The sequence below is a fragment of the Pipistrellus kuhlii genome, unplaced genomic scaffold, assembly GCF_014108245.1.
Source record: "Pipistrellus kuhlii isolate mPipKuh1 unplaced genomic scaffold, mPipKuh1.p scaffold_m20_p_9, whole genome shotgun sequence".
NCBI classification, from domain to species: Eukaryota; Metazoa; Chordata; class Mammalia; order Chiroptera; family Vespertilionidae; genus Pipistrellus; species Pipistrellus kuhlii.
In genome coordinates this window covers 63372217-63393703 of record NW_023425595.1, presented here as the reverse complement: position 1 = coordinate 63393703, position 21487 = coordinate 63372217, and the positions used below count along the sequence as shown (strand labels likewise).

The window sequence follows — 21487 nt, the reverse complement described above, 5'->3', positions numbered from 1 at the left end:
GAGCTGCAACATCAGTTGTTATTGGGTCTTCAGCCTGCCAACCTATCAAGCAGATTTCAGACTTACCCACCCTTCAACTGCGTGAATCAATTCCTTAAAATAAATCAATCTCTCTCTCATATGTGTGTGTATACACACACACGCACACACATAAAAAAAAATGTCATCCCACCCACAGCTCTGTGAGTAAATGTCCAATGGAGAGCCTAGACTTCCACCATCACCAGGCTGTAATGCGGGGCTCCTTTCCCTGGCATGAATATTGTCAGAAAAGATGGAGCAAGAACCAGGACTTTCAATCCTGCTGGGCAGTAACAAGCCTCCTCCATGTACCACTCATGGCATCATTGGAAACCACACAGGAAGCCTAGACTTCCACTCTACTTGGCAGTAATGAGGCACCCTTCCTCTTGCATGCTGAGGTGGTGTCAGAGAAGGCCTAGTGGAGAGCCAGGACTTTCACTACTGTCCAGTGGCAATGAGGTCACACCCCCCCATGGTATCAGTGCAGGCTACATGGAGAGCAGTAACAAGGCAATCCCTTGTGAATCTCAGTCAAGGTGATATCAATAGTGGTGAACTCCAGCTGCCACCCAGCTGTAACAAACATCCTTGTCCACGCTTGGGTATCAGTGGAGGCCCAGTGAGGAATTTGGACTTCCATTCCCATCTGGCAATAACAAGGAAACCCCACGAGTGTAGGATTAGAAAAGTCAGCTAAAGCAGAAAGACTTAATAAGATTCAGAGTCTAATAACATAATACTCAAAATGTCCAGGTTTCAATGAAACTTCACTCATCATACCAAGAACCAACAGGATCTCAACTTGCATGACAAATGATAACAAACAGATGCCAACAGAGATGATAGAGATGTTGGAATTATCTAAAAATGATTTTAAAGCAGCCATGATAAAAACACTTCAATGAGCAATTACAAACATGCTCAAAACAAAAAAAATAGAAAATCTCAGCAAATAAATATGAGAAAAGCCAAATGAAATTTTATAAATGAAAAGGTCATAACTATTGTAAAATACAAAACTCAGTAGATGTGCTCAACAGCAGAAAGCAGGTATCAGAGGAAAGAATCAGTGAACTGGAAAACAATAATAAAATTATACAACCTGAATAACAGAAAGAAAAAGAACTGAAAAAAAATTGAAGGGGGCTGGGTGGAATGGTAACAAAAGATCTAACATTCATGTCATTGAGTCCCAGGAATCAAGAGAGAGGGCAGGGCTAAAATAGTGGCTGAAAACTCCCCAAATTTGGCAAGACACTTAACCTTATAGAATCAAGGAGCTGAGTGAACCCTAAGCATTCTATCAATTTTAAAAAATCTACATTACCTTATTATTAATTTCTAGGAGCTCTTATTTTCCAATTGTCCCCTTTCAAAGTATATGTTTTTGTCTTATGGTCCCCAAACTTTTTTTTTTTGGTCCTATCAGAGAACATCCTAATATATAAAAAGCCAGTGGCCATCACGACCAAAACAATGGGACGGATAACCGAACAGCAGGCTGCATGGGCAACTAGGCCTGCAGGGGGTTATTGAGGCATGACCAAATGACTGAAGAGCAGGCTGTGTGGGGTAATCACGCCAACTGGGGGGCAGTTGAGGGCGACCAGGCTGGTGGGGGAGTACAGTTGGGAGCAACCAGGCTGGCAGGGGGGGAAGCTGAGGAGGGTCATTTGGGGGTGACCAGGCCAGCAAGGGGGGCAATTGGGGACAATCATGTTGGCGGGGGGTGGGACAGTTGGGAGCAACTAAGCAGGCAGAAGGTGAGCAATTAGAAGCCAGCGGTCCCGAATTGTAAGAGGGATGTCCAACTGCCAGTTTAGGCCCGATCTGGCAGTTGGACATCCCCCAATGAGTCCCGGATTGGAGAGGGTGCAGGTTGGGTTGAGAGGATTCATCCCCCCCCAATGCATAAATTTCATGCACCAGGCCTCTAGTTAATTATAAAAGTTTAAAAATGTTTTCATTTTCCTACATTATTTATTTCTCTCAATTTAATTTACATATATATATATATATATATATATATATATATATATATATATATTTTTTTTATTGAAGGAAGAGGGAGAGATAGAAACATTGGGGATCGCCGAAACCGGTTTGGCTCAGTGGTGGAGAGTCGGTCTGCGGACTGAAGGGTCCAGTCAAGGGCATGTACATTAGTTACGGGCACATCCCCGGTAGGGGGTGTGCAAGAGGCAGCTGGTCGATGTTTCTCTCTCGACGTTTCTAGCTCTCTATCTCTCTCCCTTCCTCTCTGTAAAAAATCAATAAAATATATTTAAAAAAAGAAAAAGAAAAAAGAAACATTGGGGATCAAGCCCACAACCCAGGCCTGTGCCCTGGCCAGGAATCAAACCTTGACTTCCTGGTTCATAGGCTGCAGCGCTCAACTACTGGGTCACACCAGCTGGGCCCCAATTCCCTTATTTTCCCATGATATTTTTTTTCTTGCTAGAGACTTTTCTTAAATGACTGGAGACTATGCTTTCTGCCACCTTTGCATTTTCAGCACATAGCCAGAACCAAAAAAAGTTCCTGACTTGAATAGGTGGATGCATAAACCAATAAAGGCACAGAATCAGAAACATTTACAAATGATTAAGAATAAAAGAGGACCAAAGATTGGAGTTAAATGATACTGTGCTGACAGAATTTACAGATCACTGTCTTTTTAAGCCAGTGACTCGGCTGCTGGGAATTCCCCTGCCAACAGGTTGTTTCTGGCACACTTACTGAATAGACAGGCCTTTTGTTCAAACCTCAACAATAGGCAAATTATTTAACTTTATTTTAATTTTAATTTAATTCTTAAACTTCTCTCCTGAATAGTCTATTTGCCACAGCAACATCCTCTTTTACTTCTAGGTTTAAAAAACTTTTTCCTCAGAGCTTGGAATAAGTAAGCCACATTCATTTATTTGAAACAATCTAGATCTAGTTTGCAGAAAGAGCAGCAAAAGTAGTCTTAGATATGACTGAAATAACAGAGATTCTACCTCCCAATTTAAAAGTTGAAGTTCTTGTCTTCAAAGACAGGAAACCAGAGGTCAATAGCAGCATCCTCAGTGTTGTTTGCAAAGCATACTAAAAGGCTTCTTGATAGTTTCAAAGATTTGCTATTTGTAGCACTTACTGTGGTTATTTGTTTTGTTTTTAAATAATGAAAGTAAAATATGACCATAACATATTTTAAGATGCATTTTAAAAGTCAACAATAATCTAACCACCCAAAGAAAACCACCATCAACCTGTCAGCGTATGTTCCAGGCTTTTTTCTCTACAGATACAGATTTTTCCTCACAAAATCTGATAATGCTAAATATACTGTTTTACTGTGACTACCTTTAGTTTGACATTTCTCAGTTTGACTCCCTAGTAACACTAAGTGACTACTGCCCCTTTGGTTGAAGAGTCAGAGTCAGAAAGAAAAGTTTCTTCTCTCAGTTTTATCAGCATCTCACAGTGCAAACTCATAGACCACACGCCATAACCACCTCATCTACAATTCAAAAGACTTGATTTAAATCTGCCTTAAAGTGTAACCAAGAACTCATTTTTTACATCTTCAGATTCAATCACTTTCTTACATCAAAAATAACAAAATTGTAGGGTAACATTAACACATGATCATGAAACAAAAATGTGTTTCATTTCATTAGTCACTGGCTACATATCAACCAGCTGTCGAAGCTAAAAATATGCCATGGTGTAAAATTTTGTAAAATACAAGCATTTAGGACTCATTTTGAAAGAAATGTGACTTTTTTCAGTTTCTAACAGCCCACTAGAAACTAGAAGCTCTGGAGAAGAACAAATCAGCACCTCCAAACCACAAGAAAAAAGGCAGCGGTGGGGAAATTCAAACTAATTTGATCACCGGCATCACATTGTTTACATCTCATCAATAAGTGTCTGTTAAGGATGATGTCTTAATATCACCTCAGATGTAAATAAAAAAACATTAAAAAAAAAAAAAGGCCTGCTACAGAGGTTCATACACCAATACCAAAAGGTGTATGGACCTATGCATTTTGTTGGGAGAGGAGTGGGTCAAGGGGAGTTGGGCAATATGAATCTTCTTACAGGTTTCCTCACCAGCTGTTAGAGATTCTGCCTGGCAAGGCCTCTGCAGGGATATCTTCTCAGCTCTCAATCATCAATACCACACTCGGGGAGCATGACATAGCACAGGGTGCCCCTGAAAGACGCCATTTCTTTTGGGACAGAAGCAACATTTAGACTTCCACCTCTGATCATCAGGTCCCACGGCCCAGCAATCATGTCTCAAGATAAGCTTTGCCACCATAAAATATTTGATTAGAAAACAGGCAATGGAATAAGATAAAATCTAAACACTGCAACTGGATCTCAGGTATAGTTACAGTACGTTGAAGAGAGATATAAAGCTATTTCAAGGGTCTTGGAAACTCACAAGACATATAAGAAAACACACTTCATTCAATTCCATTAAAGAATCACAGGTTCTCCTGACTCCCAACCCAGTGCTCTTGCCACTACATCGTTTTTCTGGCCCTCAGTTTTCTTCTACAGTATTTCTTCTTTCTGAAATAGAACACTTGGGCCTAGTCTAGGAGGAAACATCTACTAGGGGAAATTTCCAGTATTTTCTTGGCTTTTCATTTATTTAAAATATATTTTTATTTACTTCAGAGAGGAAGGAGAGAGATATAAAAACACCCATGATGAGAGAGAATCATGGATCGGCTGCTTCCTGCAAGTCCCCCACTGGGGATCGAGCCCACAACCTGGGCATGTGCTCTCGACTGGAATTGAACCTGGGATCCTTCAGTTTGCAGGCCAATGCTACATCCACTGAGCCAAACCAGCTAGGTCTTCATTTATTTTTTATACATAGTCCAATTAAATTTTAAAAAGTAATATAGACTGTCTTATAGATTTATTCTCTCCCATTCAGCCCTGCTAAATATATATTTGTCAATGAAATCTTTAAATTCATGAGTAAAAATTTATAGCACTGTAACAATGTAAACTTACAGGAAAAATTTTTTGGTCATTCAGTGGAACATCATGGAAACATGATTTAATTTCTAAATGGCAACACAACAGATACTAGGGAATTAATTTCAACCAAGCATTTTGAATAGCATTTGCTTAAATTCTTAGCAAATTCCAATCTTATTCTACTGCATATATTATAGCAATTTGAATCTGCTGCTTTGATACTCAAAGCAGAGAACAATTAGTAATCCTATAGAGCAATTTGTTTTCTTCTCCAATAAGAAACTCTAAAAAGGACAGGAGAGAGGATTAAAAGAGAGAGAGAAAGAAAAGGGAGTGGATCCTGATAATTTCTATTAATTGATGAAGAAAATAATTATTACATATAGTACCTGGCATATATATAACAGAGCTCTGGAAATGGAAAGCAACTTTGAAAAAAAGCAATGTTCCACCTCTTAAGGTCTACTCAGTTATCAAAAAATGATTAACCATTGCATAAGAATATATAGTCAAGTGATATAACATCCTATCTAATAAAAGAGTAATATGCAAATTGACCATACTTCCACTACACCCACAAGCCATGTTCACCAGACAATCAGGAGTAAGTATGCAAATTAACCCAACCAAGATGGCTGCAGCCATGGAGTGAGCAGAGGGCTTGGGTTTCCCCAGCAATGGAGGAAGCCAAGCTTTCCACCTCCCTGGCCAGCCCAGGCCTCTGCTATAGGCTACAAAGTTTCAATTATAGAAGATAAATAAATCCCAGATACCAGGACCTCCTCTTGGGTTGCCAGGGGGGTTTGCTGGGCCTGCAAACCACCACAGGCCCCTGGCCCAGGCAACCCCATGCCCCAAGGAACCCCCCACCCTGATCTGGAATACCCTTCAGGGCAAACCAGGCAGCCTCCACCCATGCACCAGGCCTCTATTCTATCTAATAAAAGAGTAAAATGCAAATTGCCCATCACTCCAACACACAAGATGGCTGCCACAAGATGGCCAGCAGGGGAGGGCAGTTGGAAGGGACCAAACCTGCAAGGGAGGGCAGTTGGGGGCAATCAAGCCTGAAGGGGAGGGCAGTTAGGGGTGACTAGGCCTGCAAGGGAGGGCAGTTGGGGTCAACCAGGCCTGCAGGGAAGGGCATTTGGGGGAGGCCTAGGTCTCCAGGGGAGAGCAGTTGGGAGGGACCAGGCCTGCAGAGGAGGGCAGTTAGGGGCAAAAAGGCTGGCAGGGGTACAGTTAGGCTTCAATCAGGCTGGCAGGCAGAAGCGGCTAGGGGCAATCAGGAAGACAGGTAGACTAGCAGTTGGGAGCCAGCAGTCCTGGATTGTAAGAGGGATGTCCCAGATGGGAGAAGGTACATACAGGCTGGGCTGGGGGACACATCCCCCCATGCACGAATTTCATGCACCAGGCCTCTAGTATGATATAATCTGTATGTGGCTTTGGAAGTCAGAAGAGGTGTGAAAAGGATATTGAGGAATCCTGAAAACAAGCTTCTTATCCTAGGACTAACCTTTGTCATGTTACAGCCTCTCTGAACCTCAGGTTCCTCACCCATAAAATGAAGAGATCATCAACTTTATAAAACCTTAAGTTCTCTTTCAAGTCCATAATTCTTTCCATTTGTTAAATGGTAAAAGCAAGGATAAGGAAGAACAAGATATGGAAACTGAATGTACAGTCAGTTTTGTTATACCACATTTTGAAAACGTAAATTTGTTCTAATGCCAACTGATGTATTAAGGAACAATTGGAGCACAATTCAATATATGCATTTACTTATCTATCATTTTATTCACAAGAAAAAACAGAGTGAATACAGAAAACTGCACACAGTTGAACCATTCAACATGAGAATATGCAAAGTGCATGCAAAAACAACTCAAAGATCTCTCAGCTTCTTCAGTTCACTGTGGTTAAGAGCCACACCCATCATATTATGTATTATAACTTTCTTTCATACTTCAAAGAACCCTTTCAGTAGTTCACAAGCTGCAAATCTTCCAATACCACTTCCACAAGCAAACTAGAGGTCTTTTGCAAGGTCAATAAAACACATCTTCTAAATCCAGATCTTGATTCCAGCTGAAAATCTTGACAGGTATCAGTGTAAAAATGTCACCTGCTCAATAATGGAATGCTCAACTGAAACCAGTTTGGCTCAGTGGATAGAGCGTTGGCCTGCGGACTGAAAGGTCCCAGGTTCGATTCCAGTCAAGGGCATGTACCTAGGTTGCGGGCACATCCCCAGTAGGAGGTGTGCAAGAGGCAGCTGATCGATATTTCTCTCTCATGGATGTTTCTAAGTCTCTATCCCTCTCTCTTCCTCTCTGCAAAAAATCAATAAAATATATTTAAAATAATAATAATAATAAGGAATGTTCAATAATTACTCAATACTTGCCATGAAAGAATATAAAAGCAAAATTATTTCTGTAATCTATATATATAAGAGCCTAATATGCAAAGGGTCCCCTCGGGAGTTTGACCAACCCAGAGTTTGATCACTCGCTATGACATGTGCTGACCACCAGGGGGCAGCGTGGACAAAGGAAGACCCTGGCCAGCAGCCGGCAGCCGCTAGGGACCCTACCCATGCACGATTTTTGTTCACTGGACCTTTAGTTAATTATAACAATGCAGTAGAAACCACAGAACCTTTATAAACACTCCTTCCTTATTCCTGATAAACTCAGAGGTAAAGGGGGATATTGAATTAAAGGAGGTCATAAAGTGTTAACTAGTCAGATTAGAAACAGAAGACAGACCCAAGTCACTTGGCACTGAAGGGTTGGCTCTCCCTTCACTGAGACTCAAAGGCAGATAAAAATAATGTTGCTATTTAGCATGCTCAGGAAAGAAAGATAGCATTATTACTTTGCCTTTTTGAATAAACCCAGACTTAAAAAACCCAGGACTGATACCAGAAGTAACAAGCATAAATGTAGTACAGCATGACCTCCTTTGTGTTGAGCAGTTATTTAGCTATCACAGTCTTGATTCTGGCACCATTTCTTAAAAACTACAGCAATATTTTTAAGATATATATATTTTTTTTAATTTCAGAGAGGAAGAGAGAGGTTAGAGAGAGATAGGAACATAAATTATGAGAATCGTTGATCAACTGCCTCTTGCACACCCCACACTGGGGATCGAGCCTGAAACCTGGGCATTGAGCCCACAACCTGGGCATGTGCCCTGACTGGGAATTAAACAGTGACCTGTTGATTCACAGGTCGATGCTAAACCACAAAGCCATGCCAGCTGGGCTTCAGCACTATTTTAAAAAAATAGTTGAGATTTTTGTTTACATATAAATATGTTACTGCCAAAACCGGTTTGGCTCAGTGGTAGAGCATCAGTCTGTGGACTGAAAGGTCCCAGGTTCGATTCCGGTCAGGGGCATGTACGTTGGTTGCGGGCACATCCCTGGTAGGGGGTGTGCAAGAGGCAGCTGGTTGATGTTTCTCTCTCATCGACGTTTCTAGCTCTCTATCTCTCTCCTTTCCTCTCTGTAAAAAAAATCAATAAAATATATTAATATATATATATGTTACCGTGTTTCCCCGAAAATAAAACATCCTCCGAAAATAAGACCTACTTACAGGTTTCCTTCTGAGTGAAATATAAGGCATCCCCTCAAAAAAAGGCCCCCCCAGGCTCTGTCTCAGAATGAAAATTAATTTACCGTAAACTGGTCTCTAGGGCCGCCCCGACTGGCGTCTAGCAACCAGTGATGTTACGTGGAGTCCTGACATCATTGCCGTGTGGAGGTGGAGCGGAGGTCGAAGTGAGTGGTGAGTGCGGGGTGGGAGAGAAAAGGAGACTTTCACAGATGCGTGTAGAAGAACAGGAGGACTGGAGCAGAGGGGACAAGGCAAAGGTGGTGAGTGCTGGTCTGTCTCTGGTGACACTACCTGATGCTCGTGGCCGCCCTCAGGATGACTGAAGGTTCTCAGTCAGTGGCAGACCCTGCTCCAGCCCAGATCCAGGCCCCAGCAAGCCCAGTGACAGTCCCCAGGGGGTAAATGTCTGATAAAGGAGTAGGGGGGATGTCTGGTGAAGGTGTTCAGTGGCACAGGGGTGAGGGGAGGGGGATCACTTAAAATGACACAGGAGGATCAGAGGGGGCAATCAAAATGACACAGGAGGATCAAAAGGGGTTACTAAAATGGTAAACCCCCCCTCTGATTCTCCTGTGCCATTTTGATTCCCCCTTTTGATCCCCCCTGTGTCATTTTAAGTGATCCCCCTCCCCCTACCTTGATACCCCAATTCCTTTTTTTTACCCCTAGAAATTAGCGCAAAAAGAAAAAGCTACTCCGTGGAGTACAAGAAAGGAATCGTGGAAGACTCTTGGGGCCAAAATCTTACTGCTTTCTGCAAAGAGAAGATGTTGAGTATCTGATTGGTCCGAAAATGGCGAGCAGAGTATGGTAACCTCATTGAACAAATGGACAAGGGAAATGCTAAAAAGCACAGTGTGGATCAGGTTGGCAACCATTATTTTCTGAGCTGGAAGACCTGATCTGTGAATGGGTTGTTGACAGGAGAGCAAAGGCTTTGGTTGTGAATAGGGCTCGGATTCAAGAATTTGCCCCTGCAATGGCACCACAGTTTGACATAGCCCCCAAAGACTTCAAAGCATCACAACACTGGCAGGATAATTTCCTTCAGTGAAGTGAACTGTCTTTAAGAAGATCTACAACATTGTTTAGGTTGGAAGATTCTCAAGTTATTAAGCGAGCACTTGCATTCAAGTCCTTTATTGATGATACTGACTTCTCTAAGTACAATCTTCCCAACATGATTGCAATGGATGAAATTGCAGTGTTTATGGGCCAAGCATCTCCAACAACAATTGAACAGCGGGGTGCCTCCTTAGTGTACATTCCCTCCACTGCTTATGAAAGTGCACGTTTCCTGTATTTTGGCAATTCGTCTGGATGGCACTAAAATCCTACCTTTAATCATTTCTAAGGGCAAGAAGGAAAAGATTGAACGTGTTTTGGGCGTTTTTATTCTTGAAACTGAAAACGCCTGGGACACACAAGCAGTTATAAGGAAGTGGGTCGATTTAATGCTGCTGCTTGTTATGCGAGGGAGCCAAAGAGGTCTGCTAGTCTGGGATGCAGCCAGCACTCACCGCGCTAAAGACATGAAGACATTTCTTCAAGAAAGAAAAATAGATCGGATAATGATTTCCACAGGAATGACAGCCTATCTCCAGACTCTTGATATTGCAATAAACAAGCCATTCAAAGACAATTTGCGCATGGAAATTAATGACTGCATTGAAAATAGAATGAAGAAAAATCAGCATGGAAACTTTGTGAAACCTAAACTGCAAGAAGTTGTGACTTGGGTGAAGAATTCATGGGAGAAAATCACTGACAGTTGCATTGCAAATGCACTGCGAGCAGGCTACCTTGACAAGAAGTACTCATTTAAAGACAGTGCTATTGCCAAACATGAGAGATTTGGTCCACTGATTCTGAAAGAAATGGAGTCACAAGAAATTCACCAGGAAATTCAGGAATTGGATTGTTATGATGATGTTCCAGAAGATAATGACATGATTGTCATTGAATAAATGAGTAAATTCTTGATACTGTAAGATTCACAGTTTGTCTGGTTTGTGTTGACAACTACCGTACTACCGTACTGTATACAGGTAATAAATTTCCTTTATTTTCATTTAACAATAAATGTGTACCGTATTTTTCTTCATGGAAAAATAAGACATCCCCGAAAAAAAAGACCTAGCACATCTTTGGGAGCAAAAATTAATATAAGACACTGTCTTATTTTCAGGGAAACAGGGTATATATGTATATAAGAGAAAAAAGTAAAAGAAAAAACATCAAAGTGCTAATGGCTTAATATATATTTAATGAGATTATAGATGATTGATTTTCTTATTGACAGCTTTATTATTTTATAAATAAACGTGTATTACCTTTACCATCAGAGGAAAACAAAATCTTTTTATTGATTTTTCTTTTTTTTTTTTTTAGGAAGAGAAAGAGGAAGGAAGAGGGAGAGAGAGAAACATTGATGTGAGAAACATCGATTGGCTGCCTCCTTCACGCCCCCTACAGGGTATGGAGGGGCATGTGTCTTGACAGGGAACCAAACCAGCAACCTTTTAGTGCACGGGATGATGTCAAGCCAACTGAGCCACACCAGCCAGGGCAACAAATATCTTTTTAAACAGTTAACTAAAAACGAATGAATTCCTGATCATAGTACATGTAGAATTCACAATAAGCCATCAGACCTCTCTTCTACTTTTCAAAGGCCAAAGGTGAGTGACTGGATCTGGAGGGCTTTCCCCCCCTTGCAGGAAAATTCAAAGAGAACCCTGCAGGGACACTCTCAACAGGAAGGGGGTGAGCACAGAGACAGCCACAGTACTCAGCAGATTATCTGAGTTGTTTGTCCCTGCTTTGATCATCAGCATTTTGGTGATTCCTATAAGTATTCTAAAAAACTTCACCTTCTTTTTTTTTTTCTTCTTTTTTTTTAATATATTTTATTGATTTTGTACAGAGAGGAAGGGAGAGAGATAGAGAGCTAGAAACATCGATGAGAGAAAGTCATCGATCAGCTGCCTCTTGCACACCCCCTACTGGGGATATGCCCGCAACCAAGGTACATGCCCTTGACCGGAATCGAACCCAGGTCCCTTTAGTCCCCAAGCCGACGCTCTGGTTATTGAGCCAAACCGGTTTCGGCAAAAACTTCACCTTCTGAGTATTGCTAATATAGAGCAGCTTAGTCAAATTTAGCCGTGTCTGGTGACAGAGAACATGGAAATAAGATCTAACTAGAGACAACAAGTGCCTAAATTCTAAGAAATATACACAAGGCCACTAGAGATTTTATAGTCAGCTTTCTTTACATCACTAGCCCAACGATGATCAACATTCATCCCTCAAGCAAGAAATTATGTATATGCCAAAACCAGTTTGGCTCAGTGGATAGAGCATCGGCCTGCGGACTGAGGGGTCCCCGGTTCGATTCCGGTCAGGGGCATGTGCCTTGGTTGTGGGCACATCCCAGGTAGGGGTTTTGCAGGAGGCAGATGATAGATGTTTCTCTCTCATCGATGTTTCTAGCTCTCTATCCCCCTCCCTTCCTCTCTGTAAAAAATAAATAAAATATATATATTTTAAAAACAAATGATGCATAGGCTAACTAGTAGATATACAGTATTATCCTAGATGCTGTAGTGAATATGAAAAAAATAAGGTAGTGATTCTATTGCAGTTACTATCTGATGGGGGAAAATATTACATACATATCAGAAATATTTCAATAACATAAGATAACAAAATTAAATGGCTAAATGAGCTGTGCAGATAAATATTTAAGGGACTTAAGAAGGATTGCTCATTATGGACTTAGAGTTGGGAAAGATTTCAGAGAAGAAGAGTGTTGCCAGTATTAGAAGGAAGGTAAGTATGGTCATTCAGATAAGCAAAGTCATCAGAATAGAAAAGGCAAGTCAGCCTAGGGGTGTCCGCAGGGTAGCAAGGGCCCCCGTCTAGGTGAGCCCGATCTGCCAGTCCATGGGATTCCTGAGATAACTATCTGTCCTTCTCCCAACCATACACACACCACACACGTCCACACACGCCACTCACTTCTTTACTCCGTCATACTCTCGCCTTCTCTGCCATCCTGTTGACCGCCATGTTCCATAATATTTCTTTAATATTACACAAATGCTTGTAGGTTCTATAATGATATTTCCACTTTAACTTCTTATATTGGTAATTTGTTCTAGATCAGTCTAACTAAGATTAACTAATTTTATTGATATTTTTAAATATAAGCATAATGTGTATGATTTCCTTAATTTCAAGTGTACTGAGATTTCTTTTATAGTTGAACATATAATCTAGCTTTGTGAACATTTCATATTCTTTTAAAAGGCAATGATGAGTCCGGATGGACTGAAATAAAAAACAGGTTAGGGAACAATAAAACTAAGGAAGGAGAGATAAATTCACGCATATTTTAAATCCTCTTAAGTGGTTCCTTTATATCTAATCCATCTCATAAGCCATTAACTGAATAAAAACATTTGTGGAAAAATCAACGTATCAAACACTATGCTTAATATATCAGAGAGATATAATATCTGATTTCATAATCATCTTCCAAAGTAGGCGTCATTACCACCATTTTCCAGATAGAAACTGAAATTAGTTAAACAAAAAAGTTAACTAATTTGCCAAAGATCATCAAGATAAACAACAGAACTGGGATTTGAACTCAGAACTGACTCCAAAGCCCATGCTCTTTTTTGACTACCCTCTGCTAGCTCTTCCTAAAATATCACTCAATTTGTGATCTTCCCCATCAGAGTGTATTCTCCCACTCTTAAGTATCCAGTGTCCCCACTGTAATGTGGTCCCCTGTACATCAAAGCCTGCTCTCAGCTAAAATGAGAATGACCAATAAGTTTACCCTGCCCAGGGCTACTTGATATTGCTACGGGAATCAGAGGCTCAAATTAGAAGGAAATTCTAATACAAGCCTCTTAGGGACATACATATCTTACCTTCTCAGACGGCCAGACCCAGTGTGTGCCTTATGACGTTTACTTTCATAGCTTATAGCTAACGCTCACACAACAAGAATCTCATTCATAAGCCCTGAGGGTCTCCTTGGAAGTCTAACCAGCCCCAGCCGGGAGACAAAGGCCAGATGTGGCTGCCAGTGTACGTCAGAAGGGAACTGGGATCTGTTGTTTCACATTTCAAGTATATGACATAAGAAAACCTAAACAAAATGTATTTGACATTTAAATTGTTCAATGTTGCCCAAAAATGTACTTTCTAATAATTCTATAAAATAATATTTTCTGACTATGGGAACCAGGAGTACTTTCTTTATTGCTCTCACCTTTTCCACAATCAAGGATATTACTGATACCAAATAGTGCCATCTTTCAAAGACACTGAAATAAAACCCACCATGAATCTCAGAGTGATGAAAATGAGTGGGTAGAAGAGTGCAGTCCTGAGAGACATAGCTCCATGGATGGGCTGTGAAAATAGCCCTCACTGACTGTCCGTTTACTGAAACTAGGATATACTTCTAGTTAGGTAAAAGGTCTGCTGATAACTTAAAAGTTCCCCACCAAGTATTTTAATGGGTCAGGGAATGAAAGAGTTTCAGAATGTATTTTCAAGTGATGATTCAAATTCAACATATAAATATTTCCAGCCCAGATCAGAAAATATATTGAGTTATATGTCTTACATAGAAAATAAAGGTGGTAATTTGAAAAATAAAAGTGATCCTATTCATTTTTTCTCAACGAAGTTGTTATAGCCCTCACCCTAAAGAAAACACTTTATAAGAAATCCACATTTTATCTATGTTCTAATATGTTTGCCGACAGCTTTTCAAAGTAGTAAAAAGAGAATGTTCCCCTTACATATCTGGATGGCTCCTCTAGGTTCTGGTCGTTCATGTCAGTAGGAACAAGCCGGGTGGCCAGTGGTCCCTCCGCAAAAGGTTTTGGTAACTGACCCCTGAACTCTGATGGAATGAATTGAAGTTGCCAACTGTCAGAAACAAATAAGGATAATAAGAAAAACACAGGGGGCTCATATTGCTAATTTTCTTTAAATAAACAAGCCCCCCCCCCCCCAAATCACATAAAAAATATTTCATTTCACTTGGAAAAAAGATATTTCTACTAAAACCTCAACCCGGGAGCATAGAGGCAGAGGTCACAACTCAGTCCAAACTCATTGAGAAATGTTAAACTAGAGGTCTCTTAACCCATTTCACCAACTCTGAGCAATAACTATGTAACTAAATATTCATACCATCAAACAACCAGAGAAACACCAGTTTATTGCTAATTACCCCTTATTCAGATTAAAGAAAATTCATTGGGTATATAGAGAAAAGAGTGAAATGTAAAGACTCACTATGAGAGAAGGACTTGTTCCTAAGTAATCTTAAAAAAATATCTTTAGAAGTAAAAAAAAAAAAAAAAAAAAAAAAAAAAAAAAAAAAAAAAATCTTTAGTTATGAAACTATTTTATAACTAAAGGTAAAGTTAACATTTAAAAAACAAGTATTAATTTAATTATTATTGGCTGATAACAGGATCTTTACCAAGCACAAGACACACCAGTCCCCAAATGGAGGAAAATGACTCTTAACCTGATTTCCCTTTTCCCCAAATGGGACTCTTCTCCATCCAAATTAAGCAAATACAGGGAATCCCAGAACCTAATGCAGATAGCTTAAAGGGAAGTGGCACAGATGTCTTGACCACAGCTCCCCCTAGTGTCCATCATTGGTGGAAAACTTCCAGTGTTGTTAGATGACAAACATTTCTTCTCTATAAAAACACTCTTCTTGCTCAAGTTTCTAGACCACTTTTAGAAGTGAATTGATATCAGATCCCTATAGAAATTTAAAAATATGGAGGATCCACTGGCAGGATCCCAGGGCCCAACATGGTTTTATAATTCCCCAGAGCTCTGTGGTTAAGGGCAGTGCAAGGGGCACAACCAAACCCAGCTTTCGGTCCACTGAACACAAGCAATGGGTGCCCAGTGCAGGTCCCACAGCTCTCTAAGATAGTAATAGAAAAACTTATTGTGAAAAATACCCCAAAAAAAGAAAAATTAAGAAGACACTGCATAGATTTGCTACTTTACTCCTTGATTTAAAACTTGGATTAAAGGACAACTTACTTATCGGGCAGAAGGAAGCTGCTAGGAAATCGATACCACTCTTTTCCTACACACACATTAACAGGTCGGCCTTCTGGGACAGTGTGGATGGTTGGGTCTGTAGCAATTCGGTAAAATTCTGGATACAAATCAAGGGGCCCATGATACCCTAGAAAGAAAGATGTTGAAAATTTTGTGAAAGCCAAAGATGAGTAACATGAGGTTCTGATATTTACTTACGGTGCATGATAATGTCCCATTTTAATCTACGTGAAATTAAAGATTATAAGAAAACGTATAATATCAAGAATTGAGCCCCAAATCTAACCCTAAGTTTAAAACTTCCTTAATTCACCCTTTAAAAGGAAAAGGCATGCTTTGAAGGGAAAAAAGTCAATAAGAAAAGAGAAAAAAAATTACAGGTAATCACATTAAAAGGAATTCTCAATCTTCTCTTCAATCCTAAAAAACAAGAGTCACATCCCAGTCTTCATATTTAAGTCCACAGGCCACCCTATAGAAAAGTCCTCCTCCCAGCTTAAGCTGACTAACAATCACACAGTAAGCTAATCCCAAAATGAATTGCCTCATGAGTATGGGTTAAGACATTCTCAGTCACCTACCTCTGAACAGGGCTACCGAGCGAGAAAAGGATAAGAGTCCAAACAGGAAGAGTGTTCCTAATGCCAGCCAATTTGAGGTCACAGTGTAATGCTCTAGGCGGTACCGCTGAAACACGAAGTGGTAGCATTTCTAGAAGGAAAGAAAACTACTGAAAAAAAATATATACCTTGCAGAGTGTACATAATTAGAAGACACCATAGCCAAACCAAGATGGAAAAAGCTGCAAAAGAGTTTCTATCAAAGGTCTCAGAATTTGCAAACATTTAGTGAGGTACCCACTCCAAATTCTAAGATAAAAACTATCTTAGGGTCAGCCTGGCCAGAGGGTTTCTCAAGAATGAAATCTCAGTAGCTTCATTGGAAAATTATTTGGATATTTATTTAGTTCTTTAAATGCTAATAATTTACTTTAAAAAAAATATGAAATGTCCAGCAGATGAATGGTAGCTATGGCTGGGGAGATATGAGAAAGGGGAGTAACAACAGTGAAAGAGTACAGTCTCTGAGGTGATGAAAATGTCCTAAAATTGACTGTGCTGATGGTTACACATATTTGTGGGTATACTAAAAGCCACTGAATTATATACTTTAAATGGGTAAACTGTATGGTTTATATCTCCATAAATCTGTTAAAGAGAAAACCTCTCTTACTCTAATTATTCTTTCCTGTCACTTGCAAAAGGTAGCAGTGGTCAAAAAAGAATCTGGAGGCTTCTGAGGCCATAAATAGATATTCAAGATTAATTCTAACAGGGAATTGAGCTAAACTGGATTTAACTGCCTGATGTTATTTCAAACAGTTGAGCAAGTTTTATTCTGATCTCACTGTTGAAGAGCAGACATTCTATTAGCTCTGCTCAGGTACCACCATTCTATGGGAGGCCCATACAATGATTTAAAAATACTTGGATTCTGTCCATCAGCAGATGATTGGATCAAAAAAACAATGATACATCTACAACAATGGAATATTATGCTGCCATAAAAAAGAGGAAATCCTCATCATTTGCAGCAACCTGAATGGAATTGGAGAACATCATGCTGAGTGAAATAAGCCAGACAATGAAAGAGAAACACCACTTGACCTCACTTATTTATCGATGATAAAGAACATTATAAACTGAAGAACCAAAAGATAGATATAGAGACAGTAAAGCAACAAGCAGACTGTCAAATTACAGTGGGGAGGGTAGGGAGATCTGGGGTAGATAAGAGATCAACCGAAGGACTTGTATACATGCATATAAGTACAACCAATGGACACAAAACTCTGGGGAGGGAGGGCATGAATAGGGGATGGGGGGAGGCAATGGTATATGTACACAGATAATAACTTAATAAAAAATAAATAAAATTTAAAAAATAATAAAAAAATAAAAATACTTGGATTCTTATTGGCAACAGAGACCAATAACCCACAAGTCAACACTGCAAATATGTAATCGGCAAAAAAAGAGTACATGCAACAGCTAAGCAAGGACTACAAAAAGCCTTAATAACATAACCTGTATCAGGTTTAGTGTATGATAAAAAATCTCCAGCGGAAGCATTTTGTAATTTGCCGGTAAGCTTTAGGGACAATTCGAAAAGTGAAGCAGAATGAAGCAGATATATCCCTGAAACTCACCTGAAGTGCAGAAAGGGCCACAGCACCACAGAGACATATAAGTGGGTAAACAGGGAAAAGAAATCGCTCTTCTTTGTGAGGCTGGGTGAAGAAAATTATAAACCAAATATACATTGGAGCCAAGGTAAGCCAATATGGGTGGCCTAAATTCTGGACTGTAAAACACAGAAAAATATCCGCCTTTCACCATATTAGAAAACAACATATTGAGTTTCAATGTTCTCTTGATTTCAAACATGAAAATATGCTCTAGGGCACCCCATAAAATGTTTCACTTCTTGTGCTCACACTTTCTCCGATGTGTAAAGGAGTTTAGTAAAAAGAGGGACATACTCTTTAGCTCTCCCAGGAGATCCACCATGGAAAGGGAGGCACAATACTGGTTCTGGCTAGAATAAACGGAAGTCAGGTGAATGGGCAATAGAGCCTCACTTGTACACTGAATGAAGGGGAAAAGCCTTCTCTTTCTAATGAGTCCTGCCACTCAGACTAAAGGTTCCTGAGATTAAACAAAAGCATAACATAAACTCATTTTTTGGGTTTTAATTCCTATGTTCTTTTAAATATGTTACTCTTCTTACTTATACACCAGTGGTCAGTTTAAATAGCTACATGTTGGGGGGGGGGGGGAAAGAGCAGGATTCTTAAACACATCACTGTTTTTGTTAAATCACAAATAACAAAGAGTTTGTTTCTAAGCAAATATAAAAACACTCTTTTTTTTTTTATAGAACTGAAAGTATTTTATTTGGTATTAAAATTTTCCCCAATCAGATTACTATACCAAATATTTATCAAAGACACTTCCTGTATCAACTTCTGGTTTTAGAATACAGTCTCTACCATTAAATAACCATAGTCTTGGAAAAGAGGCAAATTAGTAAAAATGTAATTGCAATACTTGATGACAGTAGCTATGAGAAAAAAGAGCACAGGGATTTGGAGACCTTAATTTGAGGTTATACTTGAATAATCTGAAGAAAGCAATTATTTCTTTTTATAAAAACACTCTTAAAGGAAGTTTACTGATCAAGTTTTCTTTTCTCTTCTGCAAATATCCATCTACTTTGAATCCCAAAATTGAAAACAAAGTGTACTTAAAGCATATGAAAGAATTAAAGGAATTTAATGAACACTAAGACCAAGCACATGCTAGAAAGTTGCTGTCGGTAGGTACATGAATCCTTAGTGATAAGCCTGAAGGTATCTCCTGTGCTTCTGTTAATGATAATGAGCAGTACATAGAATCACAGGCAAATAGGCGATAGCGCCCCCTAGTGTCCATTTTGTCTGTAATGAGCAAGTTAAGATGAAATAATTGTCCTTAAGATCCAACTTAAAAATAATTTTAAAGTATGATTTTTAAAAATTTTTAAATCTACTTTAGGATGCCTAATTTAGCACTCCTAATTTATCTGTATTTTTGGCCAGAATCGAACCTGGGACTCCTCAGTCCACAGGCTGACGCTCTACTCATTGAGCCAAACCAGCCAGGACTAATTTATCTGTATTTTTGAAGAAACTCATCAGGGATAAAAATTTTTAAACAAACTTATCTTTAAACTTTCAACTCTAAGATATTATCATGAGATTTCATGTTATTAATTTAGAATTTATCCCTTCCCAGGAAATAGTTTAGGTTGAAATTTTCTTAATTAAAAAAAAATAAGTACAAGTAAACAATCTTTTTCTCTTCTGTATCTCAAAAGCAAACAAATATATATTTTTAATATAGCCTAAAAATTTGAAATATACCCCATAAAATATGCAAAATCATAACCACAGTTGCACTGCAAGATGGAATAAATGGATCATTTATATTTTTCTGTCTTTTCTTTGTAAAAAGTATTGTTCTTATTATAAAGTAGACAAAGAAGTATAAATAAAAACAGAAGCCACTTATTTTCTTACTACCGTGTTTCCCCGAAAATAAGACATCCTCCGAAAATAAGACCTAGCACATGGAAAGATAAGATATCCTCTGAAAATAAGACCTAGTGCAACTTTGGGAGAAAAAATTAATATAAGACAGTGTCTTATTTTCGGGGAAACTGGGTAGGTAGATATGTGTGTCATTATACACTTTTAAACCAAAATTGAATTCATACTGTAGAAAACAGCTTATGATACTGTTTTTATATGTACATTACAAGCATTTCCAAATTTTCCACAAGCATGAATTATTTTTGTAATAATAAAAATACATATGTGAAACACTACAATATCAATATGAACAATCTAATTTCCTTAGAAATCTTCAGGAAAAAATAGTTGAGAGTGGGGAACCTTTTAAAAAGCTTAAGAAACATAATACTAAATTCAGTATATGACTTGGGTTTAGATCCTCCTTTAAACTAACTGTAAAAAACTATTTTTCAGATAATGAAGAAAATCTGAGTATCAAATTGATTTTTGATGATATTAAGCGATTTCTTAATTTTGTTATGGCATTATGGTTATATTAAAACAAAAGTCCTCACACAAAAGTGACTATGAAGGCTGCTTTCCTATTCTAATACTATAGTACAGTAAACTCTTCCTGAACCATTAATAGTAGAAAAGCAGAATAAGAGGTGGAGTGGAGGGATCAATCACATGGCAACCAAATCAGACTGAAATGTCTGAAATAAAAGTCTTTCCAAATCACATTTTAATTTCTGCTCAAATCAGTTTTCCATAAGAGCAACTATAGCACTAGATATCGTAAGCATGACTTGAGAAAATGCTGGCTGTGAAGTAGAGCAAGCAAAACAAATGACAACCTAAACTTTTCACAATAAGGCAGAGAAGCAAAATGGAACAAAAGAGCAGAGTTCAAAGCTTCTCTCACTTCAGCATCTAAGTTGGGGGACTCCCTATACTGCTTAGTTTCCAGATTTTGGGTGGAAGTAATTTCCCAAAGTATGTTTACCTCTAGCACTGATTATCTTAAACAATCTACCAAATTAACACTTCTTTAAAAAACAGAAGACTTAATCAAATAGGCTTACCTTCTGAGATTTTATAAGCTTTTTTGGCTCCCTGGATGGTTCTATAAATTATACTGACTGCCTCACTTAAGGAATATAAAACTCTTCCCTGTCAATTTAATTTGCAATTATTCACCACATCTTCACAGGGGCCAGGCCTAAATAATCCACACATACAGATAGAAAATTCAATAAATCAACCATTTCCATAGGGAGAAAATGGAGAATAAATAAGCAAAATAAATAGAATAAAATTTTTTTTAAAATCTTTGTCAATTTTTTATTTCTTGGTCTACATTGTTACCTGCTCTTCCCTCCCAGAAAACCTATCAGCCTTTGTGCCACTCACCATGAAATCTCTGCAGCAGGTATTCCATAAGAGAAGTCAGTGGTAAGACCAGGAGAGCCAAAGCAAAGACTACATTAAAATTCAGAAATCCATTAATTAAATAGAAATACCACGGTTCTGTACCTGAGGGGGACAAAGACATAAGGAATCATTAGTGTGTGCCTTTGATACCTATTACAGTGTTGGC

General features: G+C 38.9%; 1 protein-coding gene across 4 annotated transcripts in view; it reads right to left on the bottom strand.

Moving 5' to 3' along the window:
• ALG9 (ALG9 alpha-1,2-mannosyltransferase) overlaps positions 1-21487 on the bottom strand; it is an 80384-nt gene that overhangs the window by 27328 nt on the left and 31569 nt on the right. For 3 of the 4 annotated variants that reach the window (XM_036427725.2, XM_036427730.2, XM_036427731.2), the window contains 5 exons: positions 21301-21423; positions 17983-18137; positions 16355-16484; positions 15753-15900; positions 14474-14603 (listed from right to left, as the gene is read on the bottom strand). In XM_036427725.2, coding sequence (XP_036283618.1) covers positions 14474-14603; positions 15753-15900; positions 16355-16484; positions 17983-18137; positions 21301-21423 — 686 coding nt within the window. Of the gene's footprint in view, positions 1-5051; positions 5100-14473; positions 14604-15752; positions 15901-16354; positions 16485-17982; positions 18138-21300; positions 21424-21487 lie in introns of those variants that run through there. The other variant, XM_036427729.2, reaches the window with a different exon arrangement.